The following is a 25512-nucleotide window of genomic DNA, read 5'->3' as shown; positions in this document are numbered from 1 at the left end:
CTCTTAAACATTTAAGGGGGTGTGTTGTATATGTGCACACACTTTTTTCAAATCTGTGCTGACGTGTCGCACCTCCCCACTTACCGGATGTCATCACTCGCATTGTAACGTCACAAGCAGATCGCCCCATTCAGCGGTTGTGGCTAGAGGGTATACAGCTCAGACCGGAAACTAACAATGAAATTAATTGTTCTACCTATTAGATTGTGTTTTATTAACGTCTACACCTACCCCAACCTTAAACTTAGCCCTTACTATAATACAAAAAAAGTATTATTGTTGTACAGTGTGACAAAAATAACGTTAGACTGATGTGCGCATGCCCAGTAGCCATAGCTGTATCCCTTCTAGACTTTACCCCATTCAGCGCACGAGTGTGACGCTGTGACCGAGGAAGTGCAACATTTCGACGTGTACATCCTCACGCTGTGCTTCCGGTTAAGCAAAGCGTGATCAATCGTGCTCAGTCTCTCTTCCCTTTCTCGGCTCACAGTAGAGGCGTCTCGTAGGACTCTCCCGGTTCCTTTACCTCTCTCTCTTCCCTCCCTAACGGAATACTCACTCAGCCCAGCGGACATGGCATCTGCAATACCGACACAAGTTCAGTCCAACCAAGCTTCAGCTTCGCAGCTGCAGAGGGGAATAGTGAAGATGGTAGGAGAACACACGGGACACAAGTATTGGTCTGGGGGTGCTGGCTAACTCAGTGCTCATGGGGGGAGAAGTGATTGCGAGAACTTCAAAAGTTCAGATCTTTGATGGCAGGCATGCATTATGCAGCTTTTTTGTTTTGCTTGAGTTCTTTGGACTTTTGGCGAGTCTTTCGGTTGTTTCCAAGAGCAGCAGTGATTGAGAGAAGTTGAGCGGTCTTCAGCTGGGATCCAGATGGCCAGTTATGCAACGTTATATTCAAAGTTTCCCTAAACTTTTGACGTCCTCCGTTTGCTGTTGTAAACGACGCTAAACGTTATAATACACGAGTCGCTAAGTCTAAATATTTTGCAGCTACAACTCAATATTTGTAAAGAAGCACATAAACTCTGATAGTTTGCTAAACACTCTTTTATATCAAAGCTGAGCTTTTTAAACAGTTCTAGAGTTTGTTCAAACAAAGATTTAAACTAGAAATCCAGCGCAAACCGCAGATTTGTGTGTGAATTTGCGGTCTCAGTCTCAATTCAATCTAGTGATTCGAAACTTGAATCGGTTCACTAAAAGATTCAATTACTGATACGATCAGAATGCAATCTTTACGCCAGTAGATGGCGACTCATGAGTGTTTTTGAATCATTCACTTGCTCAGTCGATACTTTTAAGAGCGTTTAAGCTAAATTTTTGTACAAATCAGGTCTATTTTTTGTACATCCTGATAAGCTTGACGTTTATCAGTATGTAACGTTAAGTATTTAATTGTTGCAATCCAAAGTCAGTTTTACACCTTCGGCCAGGTTTGGAATGCAGTGAGTAAAGCTGAATGAAATATGGGTTTGTGCAGTGAACGAGAACGAATGAATAACTTCAACTTTATTAGTTCAGTCTGACAGTCATAATCTGGAATGACCTACACGAATGCTATGTTACTACGCTTTTTATTATTTGAACTTAAGTTCAAAGTTCAGGTTTAGTTCTGATAGTCTGACATGTGTGGTCTCGTGCGTCTGAGAAAGCGCTCCAGCGGCAAGCTTCGTTCATTATCTCGCTTGTTACAGTGTTTCTGTGTTGTTGTAAGACTCATTGAGCAGCCAGCTTCCTCAAACCCCCTAACCAGGCAGGCAATGAGCCGCAGTTTTGGACTGTTTACTTTGACTGGTCTGGTGAGTGAAGGGGGAGCAGATAGGAGAAAATGACACGTAGGTCTTTAGCCAACCGAGAACTGGAGAAACTCGAGAGAGCCTGGAAGTAAACGCTACATGAAAACAAACAGGACACGAGTTATTAAACTTAATTATGAGTTACATGATATTTGTTTTAACACTTTCAGTTGTTCTTGTCATAGCCTTTCTTTGTGAGGATAAAACGGTTGTGGCTTGGAAGGAATGGTTTCCTTCAAAATACCATCACTATTACCACATTAAAACCATGCTAACTTATTATTAGATAGTTTGATGAAGATAACTTATTTATTAGAATTTTTTATAGATAGAATTCATAATTAAGAATGTTAAAAGTTTCATAGTTTACTTTAGTAGTCAGTTTCATTGGGCTAATATATCCCCTGAATAAAACTATATATTTTTGACACTTGGTTGAAATGATTGCAGTGGTAAGTTATAGACTAATTTGGAGTAAAAGTCAAAGTTATGTCACTTGCAGCTGTGTGTGCATTGTGGTGGCAGTAAAACAAAGTGGAGGGAAATGAGTAAAATCCATGGAATAGGAGAAAACAAGTATTGTCATGCCTTACTATAATTAAAGACACCTTTTGAAGCTAAACACAGAAGTGTAACCGGACAGAATAATGGGTGAAATCTGTTGATTACTTACTCATTACTAAGTTGATTTAAACAATAGGTCTACATAATATTAACATGTATGTCCCTGGACCACAAAACTAGTTGTAATTGTACATTTTTTTGAAATTGAGATTCATAGATTGTCTGAAAGCTGAATAAATACACCTTCCATTGATGTATGGTGTGTTAGGATGGGACAATATTTGGCTGAGATACAACTATTTGAAAATCTGGAGCCTGAGGGTGCGAAAAAATCTAAATATTGAGAAAATCGCCTTTAAATTTGTCCAAATGAAGTCCTTAGCAATGCATATTGCTAATTAAAAATTAAGTTTTGATATTTACGGTAGGAAATTCACTAAATATCTCCATGGAACATGGTCTTTATGTAATATCCTATTGATTTTTGGCATAAAACAATTGATGAGTTTGACCCATACAGTGTATTAGGATATTAAGTAAAGATCCTATTCCAGTTCCATGAAGATATTTTTTACATTTCCTGCTGTTAATATATCAAAACATAATTTTTGGTTAGTAATATGCATTGCTCAGAACTTGGACAAACTTTAAAGGCAATTTTCTTAGTATATTGATTTTTTTTTTTGCTCCATCCAATTCTAGTTTTTTTTTTTTTTTTAAATCATATCTCCAAAAACCAAATATTGCTTGCTTATTCAGTTTTCAGATGATGTATAAATCTCAATTTCAAAAAAATGACCCTTATGACTGGTTTTGTGGTCTAGGGTTGCATATGCAGTTTCTAATAATAATAATAATTCATTACATTTATGTAGTTATAGCACGAAACACTATTTAAACCAATAACATTTTACATTTATATTTACACATTTACATTTGTTACATTTACACCTACTTTATCTCAAAATTCTGCCTTTTTTATTGCAAATGCAAGTTTATATCTCATATTTTGGACTTTACAACTCGATTTAACTCAACAATAGTGAGTTGGTCAGTTCTGAGGGAAAAAAGCCAGAAGTGTGGATATGAACGTACAAAAAAAAAAAAAAAAAAAATGCCGAGTTGATTTTTCTTATCAGAATTGTGAGAGATAATCTCGGAATTGCAAAAATAAAGTGAGAATTGTGAAATATAAACTTAAATTGACATTTTTTTTTTTTATTGAAAAGATGATAACTGTAATTTTCTTTCATTTTGTAAATGAAATCTCATGGCCTGTCTCATATAGCTTTGATTTTGGCTCAACCTGAAATTATACTGTTTTAAATGAGCAGGGTGCTTCCCACTCTTGCTCAACTCCTTGTTAAATCAAAGCGTGGTGGATTTGGAGGATTCATGGATATTTTCCACCCCAGACTGTGGTGTATTCTTCCATACAGTCAGTAATTAGGCAGGCCCTCTGCTTTCAGTGCTTTTCTAAAGAAAAGAATAAACTCTTGCCTGTTTGGCCTGCACTTTCTTGTTTTGTTAGATGTTTAATAAGTTTAAGTAAAGCCCAGAAGAACACGGTTGCGCAATCATAACGCTGATAACAATTGTGACCCTGGACCACAAAACCAGTCTTACGTTGCACAAGTATATTTGTATCAATAGCCAAAAATGAATTGTATGGGTAAAAATGATTAATTTTAATTTTATGCCAAAAAATCATTAGGATAATAAGTAAAGATCATGTTCCATGAAGATATTTTGCATACATTTCCTTCCACAAATATATCAAAACCTATTTTTTGATTAGTAATATGCTTTGCTAAGAAGTTCATTTGAACAACCTTGAAGGTGATTTATTTTTTTGCACCCTCAGATTCCAGATTTTCAAATAGTTGTATCTCAGCCAAATATTGTCCTATCGTATATCTCAATTTCAAAAAGTTGACCAAAAGCATTTGAATCAAATGCAAGCAGGACAATAATTTCAGGACAGATATTTGTTCATCAGTGAGGCTTATGACTAGAAATGGACACAGAATCAATGTTATCATTCAGTCAATTAACCTAATCATTTCGTAATAGTGCAGATGTGTCAAAGTTTGGAGGAACGCCAGTGATCTAACAGCTGATTGGATAAGCCACTCCTAGATATCTCTAACAACCTTTAAGGCCACAAGTAAGCATGATGAGGCTTGTAAACATTAGTGCTGTAAATACCTCAAACATCTAGAACAAGCACTGATTCAAATGCAAATGTGAATACACACATAATCGTTGATCTTGGTGGGGCAAGGTCTCCCCTGAGTGTTTTAAGTTGTGTTTGTTGAGGCGTCATGCTGTGGTTAACACAGTAGTGATTGTTTCACTAATGTTTTCTTTGGTTAGTGGGTGTAATAGTTGTTGGCCAAACACAAACATGCAGGTCCTAAAGGAATTGTGGCCTCAATCAGATCCCTCAGGTATTCAGTGTTTGACTTTAAGATTGGTTGTTTGGATCATCATTAGGCTCATCATTATTGACATGACTGGAATGATGAACTGTTTATGAAACATTATATTAGCAATCTCATTGATTTGTTGTTCTTTGCAGGTCTTGTCTGGTTGTGCTGTCATCGTTAGGGGTCAGCCGCGAGGAGGACCCCCTCCAGAACGGCAGATCAACCTGAGCAACATCCGAGCCGGAGCTCTCGCCCGTCGCGCAGTTCAGGGTCAACCAGATACCAAGGACACACCAGATGAAGTAAACATCAACTCTGCACAGAGCTGCCCTCACTGGCTCTTAAATTTATTATTTTTTTTTGGACATGTTGAGTCATAAATGTCTTATATATTTTTTCTTTAAGCAGTGAATTTTTTGTGGGTCATGTTTCATTATGCAACTTTATTAGCCATGTTTTCTACACAAAAACCTTTTTTTTTTATTATTATTATTTATTTTTTTAAAGAAAAATCGTAATATTGCAGAAACATTGTAATACTAGTTGATTTCCAATTCCAAATAATGCAGCATTTCCATACACTATGTTCAAAAGCCCCGGAATCAGTATAAAATAAAATAAAAAATGTAAAACAAATATAAAAAAAAGTTTACACTACCAGTCAAAAGTTTTTGAACAGTAAGATTTTTAAGGGAAGTCTCTTCTGCTCACCAAGCCTTCATTTATTTGATCCAAGGTACAGCAAAAACAGTAACATTTTGAAATATTTTTTACTATTCAAAAAACTGTTTTCTATTTGTATATATTTTAAAATCTAATTTTTCTTCTGTCATTTCAAAGCTGAATTTTTAGCATCATTACTCCAGTCAAATGATCCTTCAGAAATCAATCTAATATTCTGATTTGCTGCTCAAAAATGTGTATTGTTGTTATTATTATTATTATGTTGAAAACAGCTGAGTAGAATTTTTTTCAGGTTTCTTTGATGAATAGAAAGTTCAGAAGAACAGCATTTTTCTGAAATCAAAATCTTTTGTAACATTATACATGTCTTTATCATCACTTTTGATCAAGCATCCTTGCTAAATAAAAGTATTAATCTCTAATGTATTTCTAAAAAAAGAGGCTTTTTATTTCAGATAAATCCTGAAAAAAAAAACGTACTACTCAACTGTTTTAAATATTGATATAAATAATAAAAACTGTTTCTTGAACAGCAAATCAGCATGTTATAATGATTTCTGAAGGATCATGTGACACTGAAGGCTGGAGTAATTATGCTGAAAATGTAGCTTTGATCACGATATAAATTACGTTTTAAAATATATTCAAATAAAAAGGAGTTATTGTAAATAGTAAAAATATTTCACAATATTGCTGCTTTTGCTGTATCTTGAATCGAATAAATGCAGGCTTGGTGAGCAGAAGAGTATTCTTTAAAAAACATTACAATTTTACTTTTCAAAAACTTTTGACTGGTGGTGCATATTTTCACTTGCGTATAATTGAACACTCTGAGTGTGTGAGAGTTTGACTCAGTCATTAAAGCACTCTGTTTTCATTGATATCAATGGATATGTGATGTATTTAACCCATCTTAACTCAAGTGTGTAGCCTCCGACTCACTGTGGCTCGGGTGAGAGCGCTTTGTGTTTCACACACACAAAAAGAAAGCGCAAGTGAGAGAGCCTTGCGTGCCATGCGGAATTTACATGCACCATGTAAATGGTATTCTTTGTTATATTTTCCTTTCAAATGGTTGAGTTGGTTCAGAATTATTCAGCCTTTAAGAAAAAAGCAGAACAGAACAGCCACAGCCTGTTCCTTCAGCAGTGGGTGGAACTAATATAAAAACACCTATTACCATCCTCGTTTGATTTCAGCAGATAAACAAATGCAGACAGCGTGATTTAATATTATTAATTATCCCAGCAGCTCATCAGACCTGATCTAGTCTGGCGAGTAAACAAAAAAATTACTTTTCTATTCTATTAGATTCTATTAGTATTGTGTGAATGGAGGGTTGCAACATTACTTTTACTGTGTTTTTCACAAGCCTTCATGAGCAAAAAAAAAACAAAAAAAAACAAAAACATTATAGTCTTAACAAAACCAAACTTTTAAATGAAAGGTATGTGCACATCATACTTAAAGAATTAGTTCACTTTTCTAGATAAATATCCAGATAATTTACTCACCCCCCCAATGTGATCCAAGATTTTCATGTCTGTCTTTCTTCAGTCGAATAGATATGAAAAGAAAGTACGTTTTTGAGGAAAACATTTCAGGATTTTTCTCCATATATTGGACTTCAGTGGGGATCAGCGGGTTGAAGGTCCAACTTGCGGTTTTTAGTGCAGCTTCAAAGGTCTTATCTAGAAAAAAAAAAAGTTTATATAATTTTAAAACTACAAATGCTCGTCTTGCACTAGTTCTAGTTTTTCACCTGTACTTCGGTTCAAAAAGGTAGGCTAGGGCGAAAAACTCATCAACATCATCATTCAACATTTGTTGTTTTAGTTTTTTTTTATAAGGGGTGTTTGACTTTCTTTGCAAGTTCGCTTTATAAACACTGAGTCTGTATTTCCACCTACATCATGCATGACCTTTCAAATGTGACTACATAATGTGTGAAGTTGGAGCTATTGTGGGTAAAAAGTACATGCATCTTTTATTTTTACCGATCATTTCACTAGATAAGACCCTTATTCCTTGGCTGGGATCGTTTAGAGCCCTTTAAAACTGCAATTTGGACCTTTTTGATCCACATTGAAGTTCATTATATGTGACCCTGGACCACAAAACCAGTCTTAAGTCGCTGGGGTATATTTGTAGCAATAGCCAAAAATACATTGTATGGGTCAAAATTATTGATTTTTCTTTTATGTCAAAAATCATTAGGATATTAAGTAAAGATCATGTTCCATGAAGATTTTTTTGTAAAATTCCTACTGTAAACCTATCAAAATGTAATTTTTGATTAGTAATATGCATTAAGAACTTAATTTGGACAACTTTAAAGGTGATTTTCTCAGTATTTTGATATTTTTTGCACCCTTAGATTCCAGATTTTCCAATAGATGTATCTCGGGCCAATTATTGTCCTATCCTAACAAACCATATATCAATAGAAAGCCTATTTATTGAGCTTTCATATGATGTATACATCTCAGTTTTGTAAAATTTTACCTTATGACTGGTTTTGTGGTCCAGGGTCACATATGGATAAAAATCCTGGAATGTTTCCTCAAAAACCTTAATTTCTTTCAACTGAAGAAAGAAAGACATGAATGTTTTAGATGACACAGGCTGAGTAAATTATCAGGAAATTTTAATTCTGGAGTGAGCTAATCCTTTAAAGATAAAATAACCCAAATCAGGCTATTGTGTATGTTTATATTTGTATTTCTATCAAACATTAACTGTGACATTCCTACATTTGCATACAAATCTTTAGACAAACCCTATTAATATCAGTCTTGTAGTGTATATTATGTGAACCCACTATAAAATGACTACAAACATTAATAAGTTTAACGTCTTAATTCAGCATTACTTTCTTTTATAAGTAATGTTGAATTTTGCTGTTTGATCTACAGCGTATTTTCTAATAAGAGTAGTTCACTTGCAGAACAAAAAATTACAGAGAATGTACTCACCCCCTTGTCATCCAAGATGTTCATGTCTTTCTTTCTTTAGTTGTAAGGAAATTGTTTTTTGAGAGAAACATTTCAGGATTTCTCTCCATATAATGGACTTCTATGGTGCCCCCAAATTTGAACTTCCAAAATGCAGCTTCAAAGGGCTCTAAACGATCACAGCCGAGGAAATAAGGGTCTTATCCTAGCAAAATGATCGGTTATTTTCTTTAAATTACAATTTATATACTTTTTAACCTCAAATGCTCATCTTGTCTAGCTCTGTGTGTACTCTGTACTCTTTAAAAAAATATATAAACTGTAAATGTTTTTAGAATATAACTGATCGTTCCGCTAGATAAAACCCTTCTTCCTCAGCTGGGATTGTTTAGAGTCCTTTGAAGCTGCATTTAAACTGCATTTTGGAAGTTCAAACTCGGGGGCACCATAGAAGTCTATTATATGGAGAGAAATCCTGAAATGTTTTCCTCAAAGAACATAATTTCTTTACGACTGAAGTAAGAAAGACATTAACATCTTGGATAACAAGGGGGTGAGTACATTATCTGTAAATTTTTGTTACGCTCGGCATCTTCTGACCTTTTTCTTTAGTAAATAAATCCATTATATTTCTTAATTTCTACATCTCGCTAAACCACTTTTTTTGCAAGTGATTTATATATTTGTCTTAGTACATTTTCATTCTCACTTGAGTGAATAGAAGCTCTTTTTAGTTGCTAATGCACATCCTCCAGTGCTGAATGGCTGTAAATAGCTGCTTTTTTTTTTTTTTTTGCAGCCATGGGCTTTCCAGGCACGAGAGTTCATGCGCAAGAAGGTAATCGGCAAAGAAGTCTGCTTCACTGTGGAGAACAAAACCCCTCAGGGCAGGGAGTACGGCATGGTCTACCTGGGAAAAGGTGAATGCTGTTTATGTTTCGCCAAAAAGAATCTCACTGCAACAGTGCTGATCTGAAATGTGGGTGTTTATTGTGGTGTTGTTATAGTTACACATTTGATCTCTCTCCAAAGACACCTCAGGAGAAAATATCGCAGAGTCTCTGGTGGCCGAAGGTCTCGCCACAGTTCGCAGAGAAGGCATCAGAGGAAACAAGTAAGACCCCTGAGTGTTTTCTCTTTCCCCAAGCGGTGTCAGTACGGTTCTTGGACCTATTGTCGAAGCCCTTCCACAATGCTGGCTGTGTTTTTTGCCTTCGGCTGAGGTCATTTGTGTTTTCACAGTGGTTGTATTGTAAAAAGACATTATTTATCCTGCAGGGGGCAGTGTTTGCCTTTAATGTAGTTACTTAGACACTTAAAAGATGTTATTGCTTATCATATTTCTCTGTTTGATCTCTCACTCCCTCTTCTGGTCACATCTGCTCATTACACGTCCTGTTTGTCCGCCCATCTCCCTCTGGCTAGAAGCGATGTAATATTGTCCTAAGCTTTTGGGACTTAATGATGCGTATGCGGCCCACTCTGTGAAATGGCCCTGAACAATTGCCAGTGGAATCGGTTTGCTTTAGGCTCATTTTCCCCACAGGAGACGGTGGTGTTAGACCCACTGTTCTCTCCATAGCCCCTGAACAGCCTTCTCATTAGCCAGGCCTGCTGTGGCCCATCACAGCCCACTGGATCGGCTATCATAATCTCCAAAGGAGTCGTGTTTAAACCTGGGTTGCGCTCTGCCCACCAGCTCTCAATTAGGCACAGCCGAGTTGGGAAGGATGCCCACTCCTCTCCCTGACACGCTTTTGCGCTCGCTTTTGAAAAGATAAAGGAAAATAAAACTTTACTAGACAAAGACAGCTCAAGATGGCTGCTGAGATTTGGCAGCCCCTTATTTCCTGTAGTTAAAATTTATGAAGGCTTAGATAATTGGAGCTTTGGGCTTGTCGTTTAATAGGCAGAAAGCGACTTTTCTTTGACATTTGCTTTACCAGCCTCGTCTGTTACTACATGAGTGAGTTTTTAAATAAGAGTCGGGTATTAACATCTGTCCCGTGTCTCGTCATTTTGCATGTCGGAAAAAGAGGGCAGATGAACCCAGATGGCTGGTTTGAATATTGCGAGCTTTTTGTTTGTGTCCATTAGACGTGCCGGCGTCCTAGTCTCCCATGAGCCGCCCGCAGTCTGTTTGCTGAGCATGTGATGAATATTGCACGTAAAACTGGAAATTTTCACGAGGGCCCATGAAATTGCCAGACTGTAATGCAATTTAGTCGAATTGATGTGTTTTTATCAGTCCACTTAGAAATGAAATAAAGTTTGAACGGAATTAGGTTGACGTATAAGTGATCAGATTAGATATTTTGAAATATTTTTTCTATTTAAAATAACTGTTTTCTATTTGAATATATTTTAAATGTGTACATGATTTCAAAGCTAAAGCTGAATTACTCCAGTCACATGATCCTTCAGAAATCATAATAATCAGAACTTTTGTAACATTATAAATGTCTTTATCATCACTTTTGATCAATTTAAAGCATCCTTGCTAAATAAAAGTATTAATTTTCTATTTCTTTTCAAAATTGTACTGAATCAAGGCTTTTGAATGATATACCCCCGGTTTCACAGACAAGGCTTAAGCCTAGTCCTAGACTAAAATGTTAAGTCTGAGCTGTTTGAACTGAAAGAAACTTGCACTGACTGATCTAAAAATATATCGGCGCCTTTGTTTTGTCTCAAGATGCACACCAGTAATGTTTTTTTCTAAGCATGTTTATAAAAATTACTTAAATATCCTAATTGAACTATCTGCTAATCCTGGATTCCTGGCTTAGTCTAAGGCCTGTCTGTGAAACCGGGCCGTAGTGTATAATTTTACAGAAGCTTTTTATTTCAGATAAATGATCTTTGGATCTTTTTATTCAGCCAAGAATTTCTTCGTTGAATAGAAAGTTCAGAACAAGCATTTATCTGAAACGGAAATCTTTTGTAACATTATAAATGTCTTTATCATCACTATTGATCAATTTAAAGCATTCATTTCTATTATTTCGTCCCCCAAAAAAACAAAAACTGATTACAAGCTTTTTAATAGTATAGTCTATAATGTTACAAAAGCTTTTTATTTTAAATAAATGATTTTAGGATTTTTCTGTTCATCAAAAATCCTGAAAAGAATTTACTCAACTGTTTTAAATATTGATAATAATAGTAAAATTGTTTCTTGAACAGCAAGTCAGAATATTAGAATGATTTCTAAAAGGATCATGTGACATTGAGAACTGGATTGATGATGCTGGAAATTTTGCTTTTTAAATATATTCAAATAGAAAACAGTTATTTTAAATAGTAAAAATATTTCAAGCTTTTATTGTATTTGTTGTACTTCGGATGAAATAAATGCAGGCTTGGTGAGCAGAAAAGACTTCTTTAAAAAACATTTAACATCTTACTGTTCAAAAACTTTTGACTGGTAGTGTATATAATACTATAAAGTAACAGTGTTCGTTTTAGTTTGAGGCCAGAATGCATTGCTGACTAGACTAGAGACGTCCAAAAAAAGTCTGGCTTTGTGAAAGGGGTTGTATTTTAGCTAAAGATCTTTCCCAAAGGTGTGCCAAGTCAGTGTTAGTATCTTGTGTAGGTGGGTTTTAAGCAAAATTCAAATCTCAGATGCATTAAATTAATCCTAAATGGATAGTTTACTCATAAATGGAAATTGTATCATTAATTACTCACCCTCATGTCGTTCCAAACCCGACCTTTGTTCGTCTTCAGAATGCAAATTAAGACATTTTTTAGGTAAAATCTGGGAGCTTTCGGACCCTGCGTAGACAGCAAAGCAACTGAAGTATTTTACGGCCCAGCAAGGTAGTAAGACTAACACTTAAGAGAAGAAATTGTTGAATAAATTCTACAAAAAGTATTCTCGTAGCTTCATTGAATGAAGTCACGTGGACTATTTTATGGATGAGCTTACTACCTTTTTGGGCCTTGAACGTCTCAGTTGCATTGCTGTCTATGCAGGGTCAAAAAGCTCTCGGATTTCACCAAAATATCTTAATTTGTGTTCCAAAGATGAACCAAGGCCTTACGGGTTTGGAGCGACATGAGGGTGAGCAATTATTGACAATTTTCATTTTTGGGCGAACTATCCCTTTAATATAGAGAAGCGCCAATTAGAAATTCAGAATGCGTGCTCGTCCACAGTAGATCTGATATATATCTAAAAGACACTTTGAGTCTTGTCTTTTCATCTAGTTTCAGTGAGACATGAATACACTGAAAATTAAATTATCATGTATGTGTTTAAATATTCAATCTCTGCCATCAAACCATCAAAACACCCATAATTCATAATTTAATTTTATAATTTGTTTGTTGTCCGGGCCAAGACATTAAAGGAAGGGCTAATACATCATTGACAAAGTCGCTAGTCCGACTGGGTCTTTAATTTAAGACTTTCACCACCCACATTTTTTTTTTTCACCCACAGTTTTCATCATAGATTCTGATTCATCTCTCTCTCGTTCGTTCTGTCTGTCTGTCTCGCCTCTTTAAGTCTGTTCGTTATTAAAGCCAGTGCTACTTAAACTGATAGAGCCTTATTAAAAAAATCTGACGAGTGTCTGCCGTGGTCAGGCTGTTTAATTCCCCTTAAAGATAATGATGGCTTTTAGAACAACAGAAAAATTAATTGAAACATGTGTTGGCTTTTGATAATGAACAAACTCATTTGAAGAGCTTATCAAGGCCTCAGAAAGGGGCAGCTCTCCGTAAGAGACCTCTACATCTGTTGCTCAGCGCGTTGAAGTCCGGAGAGGAAAGAAAGGCGGGCTAAAATGATCTCGTCTTATTTTTAGTTCTCCAAACTCTTGTGGTAAACTCTGCGGTCTGTAATTTGATCTTTACTGGACTTTCTGTGTGTTTCAGTCCTGAGCAGGCCAGACTGTGTGATTTGGAGGACCAAGCCAAGTCTTCTAAAAAGGGTCTGTGGTCTGAAGGTGGAGGTTCCCACACCATTCGAGATCTGAAGTATACCATCGAGAGTCCTCGCAACTTTGTGGACTCCCTCCATCAGAAACCAGTCAATGGTAAGATGTGAAACTTTGTTTGTAGGTCACACATGGTATTCTTTAGGGCCAGTGTACAGCAATGCTGGGGCAAAAATCACTAATGTTCAAGATCAAGTTCAAATTTCATATTCATAAATGCAAATTTACTAATAAAAAACCTCATCTGATTTTAACGAGTGGGGAAAGGCAGTACATTGACTAAATTAGAGTCTCTATGATTTTAAAAAGCTATTAACACTTTAAATATTTGCAAGCTTTAAAAAAAGTCTGTCTTGTAATGTTTCTTTAAAGAATTCTCTTATACTGTTTTTATGTTTTTAAAATGAACAGCATTTATTCAAAATGGAAATCTTTTCTAACTATGTAAGTGTTTTACTATCACTTTTTATCCATTTAACACATCCTTGCTGAATATTTTTTTTTTATTTCTTTAAAAAAAAAGAAAGATTAAAATTTTACTGACCCCAAACCTTTAGATGGTAGTTTATATTGTTACAAACGATTTCTATTTTAAATGCTTTTCTTTTTAACTTTTATTTATCAAAGAATCCTGAAAAATAACATAACATAATAAATCGGCATATTAGAATGATTTCTGAAGGACCATGTGACACTGAAGACTAGAGTGATGATGCTGAAAATTGAGCTTTGCATCACAGGAATAAATTACATTTTTAAAAAATATTCACATAGAAAATAATTATTTTGCATTGAAATAATATTTCGCAATATTACAGATTTTTCAAAATTTTTGATCGAACATATGCAGCCTTGGTGAGCATAAGAAACTTCTTTAAAAACATTAAAAATCTTACTTATCCCAAACTTATTAGTGTTATTCACAAATAAACATAAATATTCTACATAAATGATCTAGTTATTTAATGTAATATTTTAATGTATCAAAAAATGTATTAGATTTTTTTATTTTTTTTTAATATTGATGTTTATTTAAAAAATATGTAATAATACCTAGTGGACAATAAAATGGAATCCCTGAAATTTTAATTGATGGCATGCATTTTCATCAAACTGAAGCTGAAATTAAACGCATTAGAGTAGAAGTCTACTACCAGAACAAAAATGTACAGATAATTTACTCACCCCCCTTGTCATCCAAGATGTTTGTGACTTTCCTTCTTCAGTCGATAAGAAATTGTTTCTTGAGGGGAAAAAATCAGGAATTGTCTCTATATAATGGATATCAATGATGCCCCCAAGTTTGAATGTTTAAATGCAGCCTCAAATGGCTCTAAATGTTTCCAGCTAAGGAAGAATAGTCTTATCTAGCAAAACGATCTGTCATTTTCGAAACACATTGACAATTAAATACTTTTTTTAACCTCAAACGCTCATCTTGTCTGAGTCTGCCAATACAGTTAGGTTATCGAAAAACTCCCATCTCGTTTTCTTTTCCAACTTCAAAATCGTTCTAAATCACTGCAGAAGTACTGATCCAGTGTTTGCAAAGTAGATCAAACACCCTTTCCAAAAAAAAGGTAAAACAGTGATGTAGCAATTTTGATGCTGAAGTAGAAAACGAGACAGGAGTTTTTCGAAATACCCTAACTGTATTGACCGAGTTCACGCAGACTTAGACAAGATGAGCATTTGAGGTTAAAAAGTATATAAAATGTCAATTTGTTTCGAAAATAGATTAGATAAGACCCTTCTTCATCGGCTGAGATTGTTTAGAGCCCTTTGAAGCTGCATTTAAACTGCATTTTGGAAGTTCAAACTTGGGAGCACCATTGAAATCCATTATATGGAGATAATTCCTGAAATGTTTTCCTCAAGAAACGTAATTTCTTATCGACAGAAGAAAGAAAGAAATGAACATCTTGGATGACAAGGGGGTGAGTAAATTATCTGTACATTTTTGTTCCTTTAAAACACTCAATTCTCTCTGTTTCACATTTCTTCCAAAGCCCTTTTTTTTTCATTTCACAGCTCTGCACTCCACTCATTTCTCCTATTTAAACTGAATACTATCCCTGATGAGAGTTATCCTCTATCAGAGCGCTAGCCAGCTCGCTGCAAATGAACAACCGAGTCATTAAATGCTATAGAAATGTGCCCTGTTTCCCCTCTTCGCTAACAAGCTTATTAGATGCTAATCAGAAGTCAGAGTTGCGACATTGTTCGGAATATTGAATTTAAACACACTTGGCCACATGACCCTTACCGGCGTGGCTGTGGTTCACCTTCTTAGCAAATTATTTCACAGCTCTTGCTGTGCAGTAATGCCAAGTGATTTTTAAACATGCCAATTTGTTGTTCTCTTCAAAAGTGAGCACCATGCGGAACTGGAGTGGCCTGTTTACATACTAGCAGCTGCCCACATGCTGTGACACCACATGAACTTTGTGCGAAGTGGGCTAGCAATTTGAAATTATTGGGCGATGAAAGTTAGGGTCAAATTAACATACTGAATTACAGTGGTTGACGAGAGTTCATCATTCTGTAATTCAGCATGAATATTATTTTTTTCTTACATTACAAACAGTGATGTTTAATTTTGGACAATACCATTCAAAAGTTTGTTGTCAGTGAGATTTTTAAGCATTATTAACTGTTTAAAAGTAGTAAAGTCATGTTATAAAAGATTTTTATTTCACATAGTTGAAGTTTTCATACGCCTTGCAGAATCTGCAAAATGTTAATTGTTTTACCAAAATAAAAGGGATCATGCAAAATGCATGTTTTTTAACATTTTTATTTAATTAGTACTGACCTGAATAAGATATTTCACATAAGAGATGTTTGCATATAGTCCATAAGAGAAAATAATAGTTGAATTTATAAAAATGACCCCCTTCAAAAGTTTACATACGCTTGATTCTTAATGTTGTTACTTAAATGATCCACAGCTGTTTTTTTTTTTTTTTTGTGAGTTTGTCCTGAACAGTTAAACTGCCTGCTGTTCTTCAGAAAAAAATTCCAGGTCCCACAATTTTTTTGGTTTTTACAGCATTTTTGTGTATTTGTACCCTTTCCAACAATGGCTGTATGATTTTGAGATCCATCTTTTCACAATGAGGACAACCGCAATTATTACAAAAGGTTAAAATGCTCACTGATGCTTCAGAAAGAAAACACAATGCATTAAGAGCTGGGGGTGAAAACTTTTGAACAGAATGTAATTTTTTTCTTATTTTGCCTAAATATATTTTTTCATTTAGTATTGCCCTTCAGAAGCTACAGAAGATACAAAATAAGTTAAATTTACCCTGATCTTCAAATTCAAAAAGTTTTCACCCCCGGCTCTTAATGCAGCGTGTTTTCTTCTGAAGCCTCAGAGAGCTTTTGAAACTTCTGTAATAGTTGCATATGAGTTGAGCAAATACACAAAAGTGTTCAAATACACAAAAATGCTGGAAAATTAAAGAATTTGTGGGATATTCTGAAGCAGGCAGTTTAACTGTTCAGAACAAACAAGGGACTAAACAAACCAAAAAACTAAACAAAAACACAGCTGTGGATTATTCAGTTAACAGCACGGTATTAAGAATCAAGTGTATGTAAACATTTTTATAAAAGTAATTATTATTTTCTCTTGTGGACTATATGTAAATGTCTTTTATGTGAAATCTTATTTAGGTCAGTACTAAATAAAAATAATATGCATTTTGTACGATCCCTATTATTTTGGTAAAATAATTACCATTTTGCAGATTCTGCAATGGTGTATGTACATTTTTTTTTTTTTTTTTTTTTTTTTTTTTAAATGCAGTTCTTTTGAACTTCAAAGAATTTTGAAAAACTTTTTTTTGTCATTTATTAACTCTGTCTATCTTTTCCCTCATACAGCCATTATTGAACACGTGCGTGATGGCTGTATGGTACGGGCGCTGCTTCTGCCCGACTACTATCTGGTGACAGTCATGTTGTCTGGAGTCAAGGTGAGTTCATTCCTTCTCTATGTAATGCTATGAATAAAAGAAACCCAATTTATTTCGGTAGAACCCCTGAGACCAATATTTCTCAGGATTTCTCAGTTTCTTATTAGTTCATTTCTATGTATCTCTTGATGACTAGCCTTGAGGGATTCCCTCTAGGTTTTCCTAGACCAAACCTGCTCCATGAATTCAGTAGACCATCTTACTGCTTAATCTTACTAATCATGAAAAAAATGAACTCCATAACTGTGCTAAATTAAACGTGTTGCTGGTAGAACTAGAATATTCACTCAGTGGCTTTTTAGGAAAGGGTTTACATTCTTCATAAAGAATTTTTGTGATTTGTTTTCTGGCGATTGTTACTTACTTAGTATTTCCCAGGAGATTTCAGACAGTGTATATTTTCTGTAATGTGTGTTTCTAGTGCCCTACGTTTAAACGGGAGGCAGATGGCACAGAGACCCCCGAGCCCTTTGCAGCTGAGGCAAAGTTCTTCACGGAGTCACGACTTCTTCAGAGAGATGTGCAAATAATTTTGGAGTCCTGTCCCAACCAGGTCATTCTGGGGACCATCTTGCACCCGGTATGAAGCCACATCATCTCTAATAACTGCAGTTAAACAAAAGTGTAAACCATTTAAGCTTTTTCAGTGTTGCTAGATTTTTTTTTTTTTTGCTTTTGTATATATATTTTTTTGCTTGATTTTGATTTTTGTTTTGCTTTTTGCTTTATTTTTTTTTTGTTTTGGTTGCATTGAGTATGCGGTAGCTTAAAGTTTTTTCATTGCTTTTTTGTTTTCAGAACAAAGCAAACTACTCAGCTTTGCTGTTTGTTTAGCTTTTGTTTTCGCTTTTTGCTTTGCTATGTTTTTTTTGTTTTTGTTGTCTTGAGTATGTGCTAGTTTACAGTTTGTCCATTGCTTTTTAGTTTTCAGAACAAAAAGCAAGCTTTGTTTTTCATTGCCTTGCTGTTTGTTTTGCTTTTGTTTAGCTTTGTTTTGCTTTTTGTTTTGGTTGCATTGAGTACATAATAGCCTGCAGTTTATCTATTGCTTTTTCGTTTTCAGAATAAAAAGCAAACTTTTTTTTTCTTTGCTGTTTGTTTTATTTTTGTTTCACTTTGTTTTGCTTTTTGTTTTTTGCTTTGTTTTGGTTGCGATGAGTACATAATAGCCTGCAGTTTATCTATTGCTTTTTTGATTTTAGAACAAAAAGCAAGCTTTTTTCCCCCTTTGCTTTGCTGTTTGTTTTGCTTTTGTTTCACTTTTAGTTTTTTTGTTTTGGTTGCATTGAGTACATAATAGCCTGCAGTTTATCTATTACATTTTCGTTTTCAGAATAAAAAGCAAACTTTATTTTTCTTTGCTTTGCTGTTTGTTTTGCTTTTGTTTAACCTTTTGTTTGGCTTTTTGTTTTTTGCTTTGTTTTGGTTGCATTGAGTACATCATAGACTGTAGTTTATCTATTGCTTTTTCGTTTTCAGAACAAAAAGCAAGCTTTTTTTGCTTTGCTTTGCTTTGCTGTTTGTTTTGCTTTTGTTTTGCTTTTTGTTTAGCTTTTTGTTTAGTTTTTTTTTTGTTTTGGTTGCATTGAGTACATAATAGCTTGCACTTGCAGTTTATTTATTGCTTTTTCATTTTCAGAACATAAAGCAAGCTTTTTTTGCTTTGCTTTGTAGTTTGTTTTGCTTTTGTTTCACTTTTTTGTTTTGTTTTGGTTGCATTGAGTACATAATAGCCTGCAGTTTATCTATTACATTTTCGTTTTCAGAATAAAAAGCTAACTTTATTTTTCTTTGCTTTGCTGTTTGTTTTGCTTTTGTTTAACCTTTTGTTTGGCTTTTTGTTTTTTGCTTTGTTTTGGTTGCATTGAGTACATCATAGACTGCAGTTTATCTATTGCTTTTTCGTTTTCAGAACAAAAAGCAAGCTTTTTTTGCTTTGCTTTGCTTTGCTGTTTGTTTTGCTTTTGTTTCACTTTTAGTTTTTGTTTTGTTTGCATTGAGTACATAATAGCCTGCAGTTTATCTATTACATTTTCGTTTTCAGAATAAAAAGCAAACTTTATTTTTCTTTGCTTTGCTGTTTGTTTTGCTTTTGTTTAACCTTTTGTTTGGCTTTTTGTTTTTTGCTTTGTTTTGGTTGCATTGAGTACATCATAGACTGCAGTTTATCTATTGCTTTTTCGTTTTCAGAACAAAAAGCAAGCTTTTTTTGCTTTGCTGTTTGTTTTGCTTTTGTTTTGCTTTTTGTTTAGCTTTTTGTTTAGTTTTTTTTTGTTTTGGTTGCATTGAGTACATAATAGCTTGCAGTTTATCTATTGCTTTTTCATTTTCAGAACAAAAAGCAAGCTTTTTTTGCTTTGCTTTGCTGTTTGTTTTGCTTTTGTTTCACTTTTTTGTTTTGTTTTGGTTGCATTGAGTACATAATAGCCTACAGTTTATCTATTGCTTTTTCGTTTTCAGAACAAAAAGCAAACTTTGTTTTTCTTTGCTTTGCAGTTTGTTTAACTATTTGTTTGGCTTTTTGTTTTTTTGCTTTGTTTTTGTTTTGCTTTGGTTACATTGAGTACATCATAGCCTGCAGTTTATCTATTGCTTTTTCATTTTCCGAACAAAAAGCAAACTTTGTTTTTCTTTGCTGTTTGTTTTATTTTTGTTTCACTTTGCTTTGTTTTGCTTTTTGCTTTTTGTTTTGGTTGCATTGAGTACATAATAGCCTGCAGTTTATCTATTGCTTTTTTCGTTTTCAGAACAAAAAGCATACTCTGTTTTTCTTTGTTTTGCTGTTTGTTTTGCTTTTGTTTCACTTGGTTTTGTTTTGGTTGCATTAAGTATGTGGTAGCTTATAGTTTGTCCTTTGCTTTTTTGTTTCCAGATCAAAAAGCAAACTTTTTGTTTTTCTTTGCTGTTTGTTTTGCTTTGCTTTTGTTTTGCTGCATTGTTTCAGTTTTGTTCCGGTTGCATTAAGATCATAACAGCCTGCAGTTTATCTACTGCTTTTTGTTTTCAGAACAATACCTGATATAAATAAATCATCAGTATCTACGTTTACAGTTGTCAGCCCGCATACAGTTTTTAACATTCCACACGCACACCACAATGACATTGACTGTCAAAACTAAGTTTTTCTTGGGGGAAAGGAAGCATGCCAATTTTGATACCACAGCAGAAGTAATACTAAACCTTGTTCCCTCAAGCAATTATTCAACACAAGTAAACAGTCAGATAGAATATTTAAGAACAAATAAACATTACAAGCTGTAGAACAAAATCAAAATAGATCAAAGATGTCATAGCACTGTTTACTTCATTTACATTTAACAACAATATAAAGCATTCAAGTACATTTCAAAATGTGCTGATATACTGGTACTTTTGTAATCCCTAGTGTGAATAATGCAGTAAACACCAAGGCTATGCTGTGGCAATGTGGGAGGATCTACAGGTCGAGAATTTAATGTATTATGCACATGTTGTTCTGGCCCTTCGGTGCCAAGAATCGTTGATCAATTGAATTAATTCACTGTGAAACCACAGGCATAAAGCTTCATGTCATAGTTCTTATTAATCCATTTCACACAATGTGTCAGGATGTTTTGCTCATGAATAGTATTATACACGTTAACCTTAATGGTTAGCTTCACACTGTCAATCAGTTTTTTTCTCCATTCTTCAGTTTCTTTAATATGATGTCTTTCTGTGTTCCTCTGTGTTGTCATTATAGAACGGGAACATCACAGAGTTGCTGTTGAAGGAAGGCTTTGCTCGTTGTGTGGACTGGTCCATGGCTGTATACACCCAGGGTGCCGAGAAGCTCAGAGCAGCAGAACGGTCAGTGCTTGTCAGTTGGACAGTTGTCAGCCCCAGTTCACTATACATTTTAACTATGCCTGACGTTCCGGCTGCTGGATCAGACAGAGCAGCTTGTTAAACACTTAAGATTGTCTCGGGCTGCTCTTACTTCATGTTTCAGCAGAATAGTTTAGCAAATGTGGCAACTTATCACACAGCCATTTAAAAACAGGAACACCTGCCCTGTTGCCCACCTGCTGGCTTACTGAAGCATTAGACACAATCGCAATGAAATATGATAGGAGCACACAAGGTTGTGTCTTTAATCCAATTAAGTGCATATGCGGCTGTCCTCTATGCAGTGCTTCATGCCTTATCTCTCTCTCTCTCTTTCTCTCCAAAACCCTGCAGATCAGCGAAAGAGCGCAAAGTGAGAATCTGGAAGGACTATGTTGCTCCCACAGCCAATCTGGACCAGAAGGACAGACAGTTTGTAGCCAAGGTGAGGTTTTGTTCTCACTCACATGGTGAAAGTATGTGCAGCCTTAAAGGGACAGCTCACCCAAAAATAAAAATTCTATGAATTATTCACCCTCATGTTCTCAAACCCGTAAGATCTTCGTTCATCTCCCTAACACAAATTAAGATATTTTTGAAGAAAATCAAATCACATTCAAGGCAAGATAGTTAGGACGTTGTTAAAATAGTGCATGTGTCATTAGTGGATCAACCTTAATTTTATGAAGCTATGAGAATACTTTTTGTGTGCAAAGAAAACGTTTTAACAACGTCCTTACTACTATTCCGGGCCTTGAATGTGTTAGTTGCATTGCTGTCTATGCAGGGTCAGAAAGCTTTCGGATTTCATTAAAATATCTGAATTTATTTTCCGAAGATGAATGAAGGTCTTAAGGGTTTGAAACAACATGAGGGTGAGTAATTAATGCCAGGATTTTCATTTTTTGGGCAAACTATTCCTTTAATAGTGAAATAACACAGAATTTTGCTATAAGGGTCAATGACATGATGCTTATTTATTTGTCCAGATTCATTCAGTCATTCCATAATACATTAAATCTAAATAATGAAAGCCAAAATGAATACAAAAAGCCTCATTAAAAGCCCTACTTTTTTTTTTTTGGTAATCTGTACTTCATATTATGGGAGAAATGATCTGTTAAAACATTAAAAATGACAACTTTAAAATATTATAAATAGTCAAAAATAGAACAAATCAAAGGACCCCTGTCGACCTTCTTGACTGTCATCCTAAAATTTTAGATAACTCAACATCATGACATTTTACAACCTGAACTAATTTTAAAAATGTTTAAGTTTAATTTATATTTATTAGTGAATTCATATTTAATTTATAAAAAAAAAAATGGCTACTTTTTTTTGGTGGAAATAATTAAGATATATACGTTCACATATATTCAAGTTATAAGAAGAAAAAAAAAAAACATTTTACTTAATGACTTTACAATGACATTGAGTCATGAAATTGAAAAGATTTACAGTGATGGCCAAAATTATTTGAACACTAGTATTTTCATCAGCTCAAAAAATGGGTTTTAAGTCAGTTATTTCTTTCTTTTGCTGTAGTGTGTCAGTAGGAAATATCAGTTTAGATTTCCAAGCATTCTTTTTGCCATTAACTGTGAGATTTTTGTTTGCACAAGGAGTCTGACAACAGCCAGTGCTCCAAACAGAGATCTGTTCTCATGATCATCCAGTCAGTCTGGAATGACATGAAGAAAGAAAACAAAAACTGAGACAGACTAAATCCAGAAGAACTGTGCTTCAAGAAACCTACTGCTGCGAAGCTACAGTACTGTTAAAGTTGTGTAAAAATGCTGTAAAATGAGAATGCTATCAAAAAATAATTTCATAAATAGATTTTCTTTATCAGTTCTCTAGTATAACTTCTATTAACTAAATTAAATCAACATTTGGTGTGACCATCCTTTGCATTAAAAGCAGCTTTTGCCCTAGTTGCACTTGTGCATAGGTTTTCACGTAGCTTTGCAGGTAGGTCTCTTGAAGCATCTTGAAAACATCAGTTTTTCTGAATTTAGTCTGTGTCAGTTTGTTTCTTCATGTCATTCCAAACAGACTGGATGATAATGAGATTAGATCTCTGTGTGGAGCACTGGCTGTTGTCAGACTCCTTGTGCAAACTAAAATCTTTCTGAATTATTACAATTAATGGCAAAATTAATCTTTGACACGCCACAGCGAAAGATACAAATAACTGACGTGAAGGAACACTCCACTTTTTTTGGAAATGGGCTCATTCTCTAACTCCCCCCGAGTTAATAAGTTGAGTTTTACCATTTTGAAATCCATTCAGCCGTTCTCCTGTTCTGGCGATATCACTTTTAGCATAGCTTAGCATAGATCATTGAATCCTATTAGACCAATAGCATCGCATTCAAAAAATAACCAAGGAGTTTCGGTATTTGTCCTATTTTAAACTTGACTCTTCTGTTATATCGTGTACTAAGACCTGCGGAAAATGTAAAGATGCGATTTTTCTAGGCCGATAAGATTAGGAACTACACTCCCATTCCGGCGTAATAGTCAAGGAAGTTTGCTGCTGTAATATGGATACAGCAGGCGCAGTAATACCACGCAGCACAACGTGACGAACTGCATGCACAGGGAGCGTTCCTCGTTGGAAGTTACCTAGCTGGGAACTAATTTCAGGCGCTGTGTGATATTACTGCGCCTGCTGCGAAAGAATTTCAGATCTTGTGTGATTGATCCACAAAACGAGCCGTCAGAAATCAAAACCGTCATACCACTAATTTCTCATATAGATGCTGTTGCAATTGTGAACTCTTCAAAAGCCCTTCTGATGTTTCTCATTGAAGGTCACTGAATCCTGATCTAAAATCAGCCCACGAGCCCTCCAGCCAAACCCTTGATCTCTAGACATAGGCTTGTTTCACTTAGAACGTCTAAAAACAACATAAGACAAAATCGGCAGAGTTTAGGTCGACACTTATACATCTGCAAAGCGTGACATTTCACCACCTGAGTCCCAACATGATAACAAATGACTGTCTCCACTCTTCAACCTCCTTTATCACGGAGGCTTCTGAAGAATATTTGAGCTCCGCAGTCTCTTAAAGTGCTGACTGCGGTTGACACACTCGTCTCCCTGACGCCTTGTTCTCTATTGTGTCTGTCAGCGAAGCAGGCCTTTCAGGTCTCAGGTGTTTCATTTCATTTTGCATACTCTGTAAAGTCAGCCTTGGGCCGTCTCAGCGGTTCTGTTCAGCTGCAGCCTTCAGCGCCCCTCTGCTAAATTACCGCTGAATATCTGCTTTTGCATCTATGGCCTAGAATGCACAAGGAAAGGATAAGATGATAACTTCAAGTGTTATTTGCTTTCCTCATGTTAAAAAACAGTTCAGACTCAAGATTGAACATGAAATTGAAATCGACCTGCTTTTCTTTCTTAATACACTACTGTAAGTTTGGGGTCGGTGAGATGTATTTAACTGTTCTTTGAAAGAAGTCTCTTATGAATGCAGCTTCATGTTGACTTGACTGTGCTGATCGCATCAGAAAGGTTTGTTAACTTAGTTTAAAGCGCTGCTGCCTGCTCTTAATTGATATGTTGACACTGTGTGCTCTCGCTCTCCTAAGTCAGCAACTGTGCTTTTGCAGAAAGTTTCTTCATTCTCCTTAAAGTGAGGTTGTTTCACTGAACTTCAAGACCTTTAAAATATTCATGCTTGGCCTTTGGTTATGTAAAGGTGTTGCTCTGCAATCTGCTTACAGAATTAGTTTCAAAATCCGCAGACACAAAAGTGTGTTTTTGCCTGAGTCAGAAAATACCAGAAGTGAAGAATAAAACATTTATATGAGCTTTAGCTTGCCTCAGATCTCTCTGAGCCGGGAGAGAAAGAAGATATACTTTGAAAGTGTGCGCGAGTGTGTGTTTAAGTGAGTGAGTGTGTGTGTGTGTGCGTGTGAGGGAGAGAGAGAGAGAGAGAGACTCAACAGAAAAAGCTACTGACAAAAGCAGAATGGCAAGTATTTGTAAGCTGTTTCTGTGTCCTGGCATACGGGTCTAGTGGATTTAATTGGTTTGCCTTTCCTGTCCTTCAAATGTGCTCAGAAAGAGTATTCTGTTAATAATTATTAATAATAATTAAATGTTATTTTCTTATTAGAATAATTGTTACAGTTTTACTGTGGCTGCTTTGTGTGTGCAAAGTGAAACTAATTTATTATTATTATTATTATTATTTTTTTCAAACTTCAAGTTTATTTCAATTTAATGATCGGAAACTTTTAACTTTAACTGTAAGTAGATATATTTTAAAAAATTACAA

At 35.1% G+C, this 25512-nt stretch overlaps 1 protein-coding gene across 1 annotated transcript in view; it reads left to right on the top strand.

Moving 5' to 3' along the window:
* Positions 1-428: 428 nt before the first annotated feature.
* Positions 429-25512, top strand: part of snd1 (staphylococcal nuclease and tudor domain containing 1) — a 234779-nt gene continuing 209695 nt past the window's right edge. Inside the window, exons 1-9 of the mRNA XM_073838844.1 lie at positions 429-654; positions 4957-5106; positions 9242-9362; positions 9475-9556; positions 13330-13490; positions 17283-17374; positions 17796-17954; positions 21096-21202; positions 21575-21665. Of these exons, the coding sequence (XP_073694945.1) occupies positions 577-654; positions 4957-5106; positions 9242-9362; positions 9475-9556; positions 13330-13490; positions 17283-17374; positions 17796-17954; positions 21096-21202; positions 21575-21665 (1041 nt within the window). The 5' untranslated portion in view covers positions 429-576. The remainder of the gene's footprint in view (positions 655-4956; positions 5107-9241; positions 9363-9474; positions 9557-13329; positions 13491-17282; positions 17375-17795; positions 17955-21095; positions 21203-21574; positions 21666-25512) is intronic.

The sequence above is a fragment of the Garra rufa genome, chromosome 4 (assembly GCF_049309525.1).
Source record: "Garra rufa chromosome 4, GarRuf1.0, whole genome shotgun sequence".
Taxonomy (NCBI): Eukaryota; Metazoa; Chordata; class Actinopteri; order Cypriniformes; family Cyprinidae; genus Garra; species Garra rufa.
This window is presented reverse-complemented; position numbering and strand designations above follow the sequence as displayed.